Raw genomic sequence first — 12,445 nt, forward strand, 5'->3', positions numbered from 1 at the left:
TTGAAGAAAATAACTCTCTCTTTCAAAGGTCATTTTTTACGCTTGAGCTATCCTGCATCTCGTTTATGGCATTAAAGATATTCTTGAAAAGAGGGGTCAGAAGCAGCTACACGTTAGGATTCTTTAACCTTAACTCTTCCAAGCTTGAAGTCCACTATTAATATTTCCAGCAGCCTTCACATACGTCTGTACACTGTCAAGAGCTTCAAATGATTGTATGACGAATAAAACGGGAAAAAATTACGGCGTGAGTTACTATAATAGTAAGAAGAAGACTGCGACCCCACTTTTTTAAGCAAGCTTTAAACTATGTTGTGCCCCAATCAGCGACCTTTTTAGGGTCCAAGCTCCATGGGAAAATCTTAAATGGCCCTTCTCCTGATGGCCAGAGCAAAGTGCGTTGGTGACCATAGACAATTTCAGTTTCCTTATTAAACTGGAGAATTTTTTTGTGCAAGTTTACGCTGAATGTATCCGAATCGTCCCCCAAATATTGGATTTAATCCAAACTTGGTATCCTTTTTTTTCAAATTTTTGTTTTCTGTGAATAATAAATTTTCTTGTGAAATTGCGCTTTCCATTGTTACGGAAACCTATATCCTAGTAGAATTATTTATAGCAATGTTACTTTTCTAGGGCTCTTCATACATACAGTCCACCACTCAAAGACCTCAGCATTCTATGATAAGACGTTTTTTTATTAATTTTACAAACGTATATTACTATATTTTTGAATCTTTCTATAGCGATAGGCTTTACTTCGCCGGCCTCTCCACCTCCTGCGTTTAGCACGCCTGCTCTTAATTATTATAATTCGAGTATTTATTCAGGAAACATGGGATCAATTGGTTTTCAAGCTGAAGTCAGTCCAACTGAGCCCGCTGGAGCGGCCCCTCCGATTTCTAATCCAAATTATATACGTTATTCATCTAATGACAGCTTAAATTATCACAATAATAATAGCTATTCTAATAATAACACTGTTTATAAAAATTATGAAACACCATCAGATAACAACTATAGTAATAGCGGTAGATGCAAAACAAGTGGCTATGTGAGTTTTGATGATAATAAATATTATAGTAATCCAATTTTTCGATCTTCCGGTTATGCAACTGGTCATAGTAAATTTGTAAATTTTGTTCCTAATAATCCCCAAGTACAACCTTACGGCCCTATAACCCCCACTTATACTCCTGTTGCAAAGGAGGTTTACTACTCAAAAGTCGGGTTGTTGTCGTTAAGGACAGCAGTGGAGGAGGTAAAAAAAAAAAAATTAAAGACAATGTTACTTTTCAATATTAATTTTATGATACTTTTAAACACTTTAATTTGTAAATTTCAATTGCTTTCTATTATAATACTATGAATTTTAGTTTTTTTAATAGTTTGCGTATATTGATAAACTGTTGTTTGTATGTGATCTATTATTTTAAAAGCTCCAAAAGAATATTTAAAAAAGTTAACTTTAAATATTTGTGTGATCTTTTAAAGCACTTGTAAAGTTTCTAATCTTCATAAGTTAATTATATAGTATTTAAATATTTATTTTATTGAATATTTCTCCGCTTTAATCTTTTTTATTTTTATACTTTTTGTCTTGCCAACTAGATATAATTTAAGTTTTTCTTTTTGTTTTATAACTTAAAAATTAATTCTCAGTGTTATTTATTACTGGAGGCCGAATTTATAACTTACGGATTAAAAGTTTGATTTTAGCATTATTTAAAGTTTGTTGACTTTTTTTATTAATTATTATTAATAAATAAAGTTAATAATTTATATTAGAGTAAGTTTGAAATGGTTTTTATAAAAATCTATTTTATGGAAAAAAATTTTAACTTCGTTTTAACAACTAATTTGAAAAATTGTTATATTTGTTTATTAAATTTATTTAAAAGTTGAATTCGTTAATTCTAGTTAATAGTAAATTTAAAAAATTTATGAAAATTTTATTACTACGTATTATTAATATGTGGCTGGCAAAACTCATTTTTTATTTTATTTTTATAACTTATTTTAATTATATATTAATACTTGAAAGAAAATTCAACGTTTTATAAAAACCGCTGAAGTTTCTCTTAATCTGATTTCCCGTTCTGCCATTATCGATTCGGTTATAGACGAGATGCGTCAGTTGGCGGTTTGACTTTTACATTCTTTTTTATTTTTTGGTAGGCTGGGGAATGTTATATATCGCCAGAGGATATACGTTTTCAATTTATGTTAATTTTTGGCTGTTGTGCTGTAAAAAGTATTAAATACTTTTTAAAATGATCACTTCACTGCGCTACTCATAGTACTAAAGTTGGCGTCAAAATTTTTTTAAATATTTTTTATAAAATTATATATTATTATTATAACTACTATTTCCTACTAGAAAGTATACGAGAGTGAAGGCCGCAAATACGAAACGGAGACGCACAAACTTTTTACTAAACTGAATAACATCAGCCACCTTCCCGTTGATGATGTTGTTATAATAAGCACTCCTTTGCATAAACAGTTACTTACTATATTGATTAATACTATATATAATATTATTAAGCATAAATGCGAACAGGATTGTTAATAAAGAATGCGAGATTAAAACTATTGAGGATGTTACTTATCTTCTTAGTAACGCTCTGAATAGAAAAGCAATAAACTTTACTGACTTTATTGTGGTATTAAAGAATTATCACTCTTTTATTGGTGGATAGCTTTCTATAAACTGCTAACATGAGCCTTTTGGGGTCCCGCCATTGGTGGTGTTGGGTTTATTGAGCTGTCTATACGATTTTTGATTGGTTTATATCCTGTTGTCGACATCCAATAGCAATCCTTTATGCATGCCATGTGTAATTTGCCCATGACTAGGGAGACTTAATCAAAAACTTCCAGCTTTTAGTTTTTTCTTTAAGAACTTCTTGCTAGATTTTGTTTCCATTAAATTTTTTAAGAAATTTTTTTTTGTGGATCTTCAACCCTCTTGCTTTGTACAAGAGATAGTTGCCCTTCACGAGCTTTTTTTATAGTAACCCCAATGGCGACTCGCTTACTGATTCATAACGAGTGGCCCCATGGTGGAAATTTAATAGTATTTTGGTTATTTTTTTTAACATTTGATTGTTTTTCGGCTACTCTTTTTTTATTTTATATTTTTAAGCAAAAATTTTAATTTATTTTTTAAGTAACTTTTTTTTAAAATTACTTTTTTTAATGTAATTAACGTTTATAGACTGTTCGAAAAAAGGCTCACCAGTTGTTCCTATCAAAAGCTTTACTATTACTTGCAAAGGAAAAAGCGAAGCAATTGAAGAATAAAAATGTTTGATTTCGTTTAATAAATATTCAAAGTTTTATAGAATTTAGTAATTTTTATTTAAGATTTTTTATTTTTATTTTTATTAGAAGCTTCGTATATACTTAGTTTACTAAAAAAAAAAAGGATTTTAAGTTTTTACCGCTTTAAATAAACATAAATTAAAAATTATCAAACTTTTCACAGTTGTGGAAGTTTACTTAAAGATCTCGAGTAAGAAATTTTTGTGATAATAATGTCGCTTTTTCTTTAGGATTTACCAGCTTCAGAGCTCTTTGTAATTAATAAAACTAACTTAGAGCTTTTATTAAAGCGTGTTTGAAATCAGTTCTTCTTACCTTTTTAAAGTCTTACAGACTTATCAGCATTTCATATAGATAAGTATCAATAAGATTCAAGCGTAATTAAATAAAAAGGACCTAAAATTTTATTTTACTTGCTTTGAGAAAGGTCAGTTTAAAAGAGTTAAATAGAAACTTTCAAAACTAACCATTTTAAAAAAAAAACAATTTCTAATTTTAAAAAGTTTTAAGACTAATAAAGAAATCAGTAACTTCTAAAAATTAATTAAACGAGAATCAGTTCGTCTACAACTAAAAAACTGAAAGAAGCATCAGTTTTGTAATAGTACAAACTAAATCTCCAAACATTTAAACTGATAGATTCTGTTAGCACTACGAATTGGCTATAAAAAATAAAAAATTCAAACCAAAACATTTTTAATTTATAAGTTAAATTTTTGCTTAAGTCCTCCAAATCAACTTATTTTAACCCAATAATAGTTTTTAGTAGCGAATAAAAAGAACGTATGTAGTTAATAATCTCTCGTTTAACGCTTTTAAAATATAATTCAAAACAAAGTTTTTCAATGAAACAAAAAAAAATATATTACAAATCAAAATAATAAAGCGACTTTAATTCCAATACAAATTAATTAAGAGATCGATTTACTTAACAGCCGAAGTTCCAAAACAAAATTAACTTTAGAAAACATAAAAACTCTAAAACAAATAATTTTTAAGGCCAACTTGCTAATATAAATATCTTTTATAGCTTTACATAAAAATATATCAAAAATCAAGATAATGATGAAACAAGCTAAAAATTAAATAATTAAAATTCGTCTCCTTAATTTATTTTCGTTTTGAATAAAATTTTCTACCAATTTTTAGTTTCGGAAGATTCAAATCTTTCACAGATCTTCTTAATTCCTTTCTTTCTTTTAAATGCTCTTTTTGAGCCTTTAATGAATAAAATAGTAATAACAAGTAAATTAAATTAAATTTAAAATATATGAAATACTTTTTCTCTGGCGAGCACTTCTTTACTCTTCTGAGGCTGGATAGTAATAACTCGGTTACGAATAGGAGCCAGCGTGGTTGTCTTTTATTATTATTATCATTAGTGGTAGTAATATATAATTTTTTGAATATTATTTTCGTAAACTACAAAATAATCTATAAACAACTTCACTTTATATATATGATGAGAACCTCCTCTTCCTCTGCTTGAGCTCGAATACCTAAAGGTGCCTCCTGCAACTTCAGTTTACTAGCAATACTTTCAAGTTGGACAATGTCTTCCGTAAATTTCACTCCATCTTTAAGTTCGTACATTTTGGGAATTCTAAATAACAATATATATCGTAGGCGGTGATATTTTTTAAAGAAATAACAAATTTTACTATTTAATTAAAAAAAACTCAAAGTTACATTATAATAGGCCCTAAATAATATTAATAATGCAATATTCCTTAATAAAAAGCCAGTCTTTTTAATTTTATAATTTAAATATAAAATATAAAAACAAATTAGAAAATTAATATACCAAAATCTTACTACCAGAATTTTCACACAAACGCTAACAGAAAAATTTATATTAATACTTCTTGATTCAATTTTTTTATAATATAAATTAACAATTGATTAAACCAAATTTAAAATTGATTTAATATTTTAATTTTGTAATTTAATTTAAATCCTAACAAAAATTTACTATAAAAATTGTAATGAACCGGAAATGTATAATTAGTTTAATTGTTATACTTTTTTCTAATAATAACTTGGCTCAAGAAGGTTACACGTAGATTAAAATATTAATGATTATTTAAAAGAATTTACACCTTAAATTTATTTCGTCATCCTCAAGAATTTCGGAAGAACTAAAGCTTTCCTTCAGTTAAGATAAATAATGTAAATCCAACCAAGTCATATATAAAAGTTATAATAAAATTAAACCATAATAAATTTATATAATATTATTATTATTAATAAACTATAGTATTTATCAGTAACAGGTTGAAATTGTTCCTCCACTTTGATAGCATCTCGCCGACGATGTCTTAATTTATAATCTTCACTTTCGACATCAATCTCAAAATCGGCATCATTCCAAAGAGATTTGAAGCGTTCATCGTGTAGAAGTTCGCTTTTCTATAAAAATATAATAACAAACAGCAATAAATAATAAATAATAAAAGAACTGGAGGCTTCTCAGAGGAGCGATCTCTCGATTCCAATAATTTTAGGGCCAACTTTTTATTAACTTTTGGAAGCTTCTTTACAACTCCAATGCGGTTTTCTCTTTTTTCTTGAAGCTTCTTTTCGATTTGTGCTTTTCGGTACTGCTCATACAAAAACGGCTGTGTGGCAGAATAGACTTCCCGATAAAGTCTTGAAAGTAACAAACTAATAAGCTTGACCCGCCAAATAAAGGTTAAATATAAACTGCCATGTAAACTAATAAAACAACAAAGCGAACTAAAAATACAAAAGGTGCCCAAATATAAAAAACGTTCGACTAAATAATATTTGAGCCATTTAGACAAAGTCTGCCAAATTATAACCTTTTATTAATGAAAAAACCGTGCATGTACGGGCGCAGATGGTTCGAGCCAATGAGCGACTCCAAGCCGAGTTGAGCCAACTCGCTGCGCTCGATAAACTAGAAAAAAAATACTTATTTAGTCGTGTAAAGTAAAAAGGTAGCATCCGAAATAAAATAATAAAAGCAAATAACTTACTTTATAGTCTTCATATATCGAATTTGTATAGTTTTCTTCAAGTTCCTCTGTAATCCCGTCTAAATGATGGCACCATTTCGGGGCTGATTAAAAATTGGTAATATAATATTGATGATGATGATAACAGTAATAATTCTAATATTTTCTAAGATACATTAAACCAAAATGAATACCACTGCCCAAATCAGGTATATAAAAAACATTCATTTTCGGAGTTTCATTGGCGGTAAGAATGAGCCCAGAACTACCGGGAATGCAGAAGTCATTTAAATCCGCTAAGTAAATAGTGAACAAATTCTTTATAAAATTAAAAACACCAATAAAAGATTAATGCAACTAATCAAAACAGGCCATTAAACTATTGCAAAACACGAACAGTGATCGGTCAGTTACAATAAAAAAGTCATAAAAGGGCAGCAAAGAATAAAAGTAAACTAAATTACGTCTACGAGCATATATGGGCACGAAATATTAAAAAATATTTAAACTCTATCAACAAAATGCATCCATTTCTAGTAAAAGGGCCAAAAATAAAGACAACATCAATAATTAATATGGCCGAACTGGACCCAATAATACAAAAACGTACAGTTCCATTAATAAGGTCAAGTTACGGGAATAACGGAAATTTAATTGAGTATAATTATACTGCCAAATAAAAGTTAAAGAACCCAATTAACCAATTTGGTTTACAAGCCCGCAAGAAAACCTTCAAATTGACCCCAACTATAAAAAGAAGCAAAATAATTGTTAAGAAGACCTTCCTGCTCTACGGAAGTAAAAGAATTTCCCGAAACTTCATTCCAGAATTTAATTACTTTTTTATCGGCAGAAACGATATTTCGAGAATGATAATGAAAAATAATCTTCTTAATCGGAAATTCTTTTTGTTATAGATAAGTATATTTAAGAAAACCACTACAAATTTAATTATCTTGCTCAATAATTAATAAAATTGAAAAAAACTTAAATTATATTATAAATAATAAATTTAATTAAAAAAGTATGTAAAATGTAAAAAGAAATTATGTATAAACATAATTAACTAGTAAAGCATTTTTGAGATTAAAATTGAAAAAAACTATGATAATAAACAACCGTACGGATGCTCTTTTATAAGAAGAGGAATTCTGCTTCGAATGTCATAAAGAAAAACTTTACCAACCGAAGTCCCTACAGCCATTTGCAAACCATCTAGAAAAAATTAATAACAAATTTATAAAAAAACAAACTAAATCTACTTATATGGAAGTTCAAAGAAGAAATTTCGTAAAATTCATTCACAAGCAACCGCCCGCACCTACATAAAATGAAAAACAATAATATGTAGTATATAGAAAAAAGATTTTATATAACACATAAAAGTTTATAGACTACTGGTCAGCAGTGCGGGGATCCCACAATTCTACAAATCCATCAGTGCCACCGGCAGCTAAAAACGAATATAACTGATTGAGAGTACAATTGTTAAATTCAGGGGAAGATCCTTTAATAAAACAGCATTAAATAAATAAATTATATATTATAAGTCAAAAGCCTTTATAAGGCTGCTTAAAGATTCCCTCGTCAAGATTAAGTCGGTAAATTTCTGGCCTGTGTTAAATTTTAATTAGACTTTTAAACTATTTATATATACTACACATAAAAGTTACTGTACCCAGAAGCCACCGAAAACAAGTCACAATTTTCAAAATTATAGCAAAGATCTCGCCCAAATCTAGGAATTCTTGTTTTATAGTGACTTCCGTAAGCAGCATGAACTTCAATGGTACGATCGCTCTAATAAGTTATAGAACATCTGATGAGAATGTATGTTACTTGTTTAAATTAAAAAAAAAATTAGTATCTAATAAACTAATAAATACTGATTGTAATGCATAACGCTTTTATCAATAACATATGACAAAGATATAAATATGAAGATAATAAATAAGACAGTTTTTACCAAAACAACAAAATTAATATTAATAACTTGGTAAAATAATTATAAATATGATAGTAATAATAAATTACCCCAAGTAATGCTAACTTCCTATAGTCTTCAACTAGCATGCAAAGTTTAACAACATCAGCGGAAAGATGACGGGAAAACTTTAAACTTAACTGATCCGTCTCATAGCAATTTATTCGAGGCTTATAAACCCCTATAAAAAGAAGTCGTAGCATAAAATTAAGGCAATATAATAAAGATACCTGTGGCTAGGATATAATTTCCATCTTCTGTAATATTTATATTTGTAGCGGCAGTTGGAAACTCAAAATCTTGTATTAAATTCACTCTCCCTCTTAATTCCGGATCGCTTTTTAAAAGCTTTCTTTTTTTTTTATCTGTGATCCATTCTGGTAAAGTTTTTGAAGTGTTGACAGCATAGACTTTAACGTCATTAATTGAAGAAACTCTCATTTTTTTAAATTAGACTTAAAACATTTTCATGGTAAAAGTAATTACTAAGAACCGAGCATGGGGACATAAAATGTTTCCTTAGTACTTTACCACGTGCTAAATGAATCTCACGTTGCTCCGTCAGCGGTTTTCATAGAAAAAAATTTGCAGTAGTTTCTTGATAGACTCCATCATTTACTTTACACTTCGCATTATCCGACGTTAGGTGATCTTCAGAATGTGTCTGTAGGGGTCGAAGAAGGATGACCATTTATTATAGCTTTTAAGTAAGTTACGAAACCTATATGACACACTGTTATTCAAAAAAAGAATTTTATGGCAGTGACGACGATAGGGCGGCACTCTTCATCAGCCATCTCTACTTTCAGTGCATACATAAGCTTGAGCTATTACTGGAAGCGAAGACAAGATGTTTAGGATAAATTCAGTCCTTACAACCTACGCTTATTTAAGAAGGAGAGCACCCCGTAAGCCCGCCTACCTTCCCTTACGACTCTAACCTCTGTAAGCCTTCCAGTGATACTGCAATGAAACTTTTTTCAATAAAACTAAGATACCCGCACATATTAATATTGTTGAAAAAAAGATTAATTTGAGTATTTTCGAAACATCGAGGGATAGTTTTTTTAATTTGGAGACTCTATCACTTCTTTTCTCTTTTTTTCTTACTAATTTTTCTATGAAAGATTTTTGAAACGAGGCTACAATAGTAAATTCCTAAAAACCATTTTTGGTTCGATACGTTAAAGAAGTTATAGAAAAAATTAAACCACCTCCTCAGAAGATTACGAAGCATGAAATTAAAAGATAACAAAAGAAAAGTTATCTTTAAATCCATATACAACTTAAATGGTGCTAGAAAGAGATTTCTCCGATATACCATCTGCGCTAACGAACTAGAAGAAATCTTTAACTCAAAACCCATAGTAGCATACAAACAACCTTCCAACCTAAAAAGCATGTTTGTCACAAACATTTAATTGGAGAATTAGTTGTTGGCATGTTTTTATAATTTATCGGGATTGGTAAATAAGTTGTTTACTTGCATTTATTGAGGTTTCATTCCATAAACAAGTCGGAAATAGTTGTTTTTTAATTGGACAAAAAAGATTCATTGTATGATCTTCCCACAGTTTTACTGTTTTTGACTTTTTTCTAAAGTATCACAGAGTACAGCCACCGACTGCTACTCAGCCCTCTCGGGCGAAGGTTATACCGAAAAGTTCATGTGTTAGGGTGTATCCCTTTTTATTAAAACCTAACTAAGCTGATTTTAACCTCTTATGAAAGCGCAGGCGAACTTAACAAAGCCCTTCACTCTCACTTTATATGCGTTACCAAAAAGCTCTATAATTAAATTTTTCGTATTGAGCGTATAAGATCAGAAAATCTCAATTTAAATTGCTGTGGCTTAAAAATGACGAACGGTAAACTGTGGAGTAATATGAAAGTATATAAGCGGACTGTTAAGTCTAAAAAACCAAGAGTGAGATAATAAGAAAAATAAGATAAATCGTTTCGATAGTCTTGGCTGTTGAAAACTAATTTCTTACCTTAGAAAAGGAAAATATTGTTACGCTGGGCGCTCGTAACCGTAATGTTAAATTATTTATGATTGAAAGTTGAACTATTTGAAAGTCGTGTTTGAACGTATCAAAACTTGACAAAAAATAAAGCGGTACTGATTAACGAATGTATATTAATAACAGTTAAATCTGTATACACACGAATTGATAGGAGATAGTGGCCTTATTGTGTCTCTGGAGGGTAATTTAAAAGTTTATATTTTTTATAACCTAAATAGAGAAGCGTTTTTGTCGTATTTTGAATTTAAATAAGGTGATGGTCGTAAACGTTATAGTGACGGAAGTTAAAAACGAGTTTTATGTCAAGTGTCAGCTTTATTTTTAAAAACCCCCTTGCTCCTTATGGTTTAAAAGGAACCTTGGCCGTGAAAAATGGGCTTCGTGAACCCTCTTTCCCCTAATATTAAGCTATACGAATTAAATAAAGGGGTAGTAATGAAAACAACTGGTGTGTTATAATATGGTGCCTTATGAACAAATGTTTTAAGTGATAATAAGAAGAGCGCATATATTAATCTAGTCTAAACGATTCAAATCTGAAGTTAATAAACTTAATTTATACAAGAGTGATGATATTATTGTCTAATGCTTACATGAACTGGTGCCCAAGTGATGCTTAAACTATAAAGGGGCAGTTTAATGAAGCTGACACGGCTAAATCTTAATAAAAGGATAGTATGGAGTTGGCGACATAAGAGAAGGCGAAGAACTGTTGAGAATGGATTGTTTATTGGATGAGACATCGAACAGAATTATAGTTTACACGTGACTTACGGTAGAAAATTCCTAGTTATGAGAAAAGTGGAGCTGTCCGAAGAAAATTATGCGAGAATCAAAAATATATGAGGGCATACAACTTTCCAAAAGATCTCACCTGATTGAAATATAACAAGGTTAAATGCGTAAAATCGTTTTACCGGGATCGATAGTTGTCTTCGTAGCTCAGCAGTTAAAAGCATGGGAGCGCATACTCAAGGTCGTATACTTTATCTCTCTTTTTGTGCGGGGACTGCGCAGGCAACTTACATATGACTTTGATCTCTGTTCTAGGCTATTCAAAGGTCATGATTTAAAGTAAAGCTGTTAGACAAGTCGAGCTATTAATGGTAGCGTTATGTCAATGTTTTTGACATTTGACCGTTAGCTATATCTCGCGGCTTTCATCATAGGTAATTAATATACCCGAGCCTTCCGATAGGTAGAAATATTGATGGTCGGCGAAAGGAGTGACTTTTTTTTTCGGTCTTCCTTGGTTGTTATATAATCTCGCCTCATAAATTTCTATAGCATAAACGGGTGGTATACTAAGAAAGGTGGAGTGCACTGGAGAAAAACACTTTAACCCGTTCGATATGAAGAGTCCATTTTTTCAGGAACTTGGTTAGTATCCCGGTGGGTGGCTAACCACGTACTGTATCAAGATTTTGTAAGATATGTATATTAAAAAAATATATACTAAATGTAAGAGTTAATTGAATATGTATTATAATGTGTATAAGCAAGTAAAATAATGTAGCGTGTAAAACAAATATATAGGCACTAGTAAAAGAAATTAAGCGAGAGCATTGGAAGAAATGTTTTCTTAACAGTTTTTGATCTGTATTTATATCTTTGGAAAAGGTCAAAAAATACCTCCATACGTGTATAATAAGTTAACTTAATTCAGATTAGTTTTTATAGATTTTTACTTTGTTTAGTTCGTATCTAATTGATAAAGTGGGCTAAATTATTTTGTATGTGGTAAAAAATTAAATTCCCTTTTCTTGTATTTTTTGTTTTATGGTTAGTGTATATAATGTTTAATGTAATATGCTATTTGTGTTTGTGTTCCATGCTTTATGTTTTTGTTCTGTTTCTTTTTATGTTTTTTTTTGTTTTCCATATTTGTGTTTTGATTTGTGTTTGAAATGTTTTGTATACTGTGATATATTATAGTATTTTTTCTTGTTATACTGCACTTCTCCCTGCACTCGACTTACCAAGCATCCGTAAGACTCAATAAAAAAAAAATGGTAAGATATAATTGATGTAAAATAGTAACCATTAAAAATATGTATAGACAAATAAAAGTATATATGTATAGTTAAAAATTAAAAAAAAAGAAAATACGCCTACAATGAGAAAGACGA

The 12,445-nt window shown here is 29.7% G+C and overlaps 2 protein-coding genes and 1 long non-coding RNA gene across 3 annotated transcripts; 1 reads left to right on the forward strand and 2 right to left on the reverse strand.

Moving 5' to 3' along the window:
* Nucleotides 1-410: 410 nt before the first annotated feature.
* LOC135146548 (tumor susceptibility gene 101 protein-like) lies at nt 411-3,316 on the forward strand. The gene is made up of 7 exons (XM_064078673.1): nt 411-513; nt 637-691; nt 747-1,261; nt 2,045-2,143; nt 2,381-2,505; nt 2,564-2,666; nt 3,221-3,316. Exons 1-7 carry the CDS (start codon nt 469-471, stop codon nt 3,314-3,316), a joined length of 1,038 nt encoding a protein of 345 aa, XP_063934743.1. The 5' UTR covers nt 411-468.
* A 1,121-nt stretch (nt 3,317-4,437) lies between these two features.
* LOC135146549 (nucleolar protein 10-like) lies at nt 4,438-7,800 on the reverse strand. The gene is made up of 13 exons (XM_064078674.1): nt 7,704-7,800; nt 7,568-7,626; nt 7,425-7,520; nt 7,087-7,209; nt 6,500-6,601; nt 6,327-6,409; nt 6,150-6,247; nt 5,787-5,976; nt 5,599-5,736; nt 5,427-5,476; nt 4,798-4,930; nt 4,607-4,687; nt 4,438-4,545 (listed from the first exon to the last, which is right to left on the reverse strand). The coding sequence occupies exons 3-13, from the start codon at nt 7,507-7,509 to the stop codon at nt 4,438-4,440; spliced, it is 1,191 nt and encodes a 396-aa protein (XP_063934744.1). The 5' UTR covers nt 7,510-7,520; nt 7,568-7,626; nt 7,704-7,800.
* Nucleotides 7,801-7,857: 57 nt separating this feature from the next.
* LOC135146547 (uncharacterized) lies at nt 7,858-9,291 on the reverse strand. Its single transcript, XR_010283867.1, has 6 exons — nt 9,011-9,291; nt 8,776-8,953; nt 8,520-8,723; nt 8,340-8,470; nt 7,984-8,105; nt 7,858-7,919 (listed from the first exon to the last, which is right to left on the reverse strand). It is a non-coding gene; the product is annotated as an uncharacterized LOC135146547 (long non-coding RNA).
* Nucleotides 9,292-12,445: the final 3,154 nt, after the last annotated feature.

The sequence above is a fragment of the Zophobas morio genome, unplaced genomic scaffold, assembly GCF_036711695.1.
Source record: "Zophobas morio isolate AGI-343-1 ecotype UQ-CSIRO unplaced genomic scaffold, CSIRO_AGI_Zmor_V1 ptg000241l, whole genome shotgun sequence".
Classification (NCBI taxonomy): Eukaryota; Metazoa; Arthropoda; class Insecta; order Coleoptera; family Tenebrionidae; genus Zophobas; species Zophobas morio.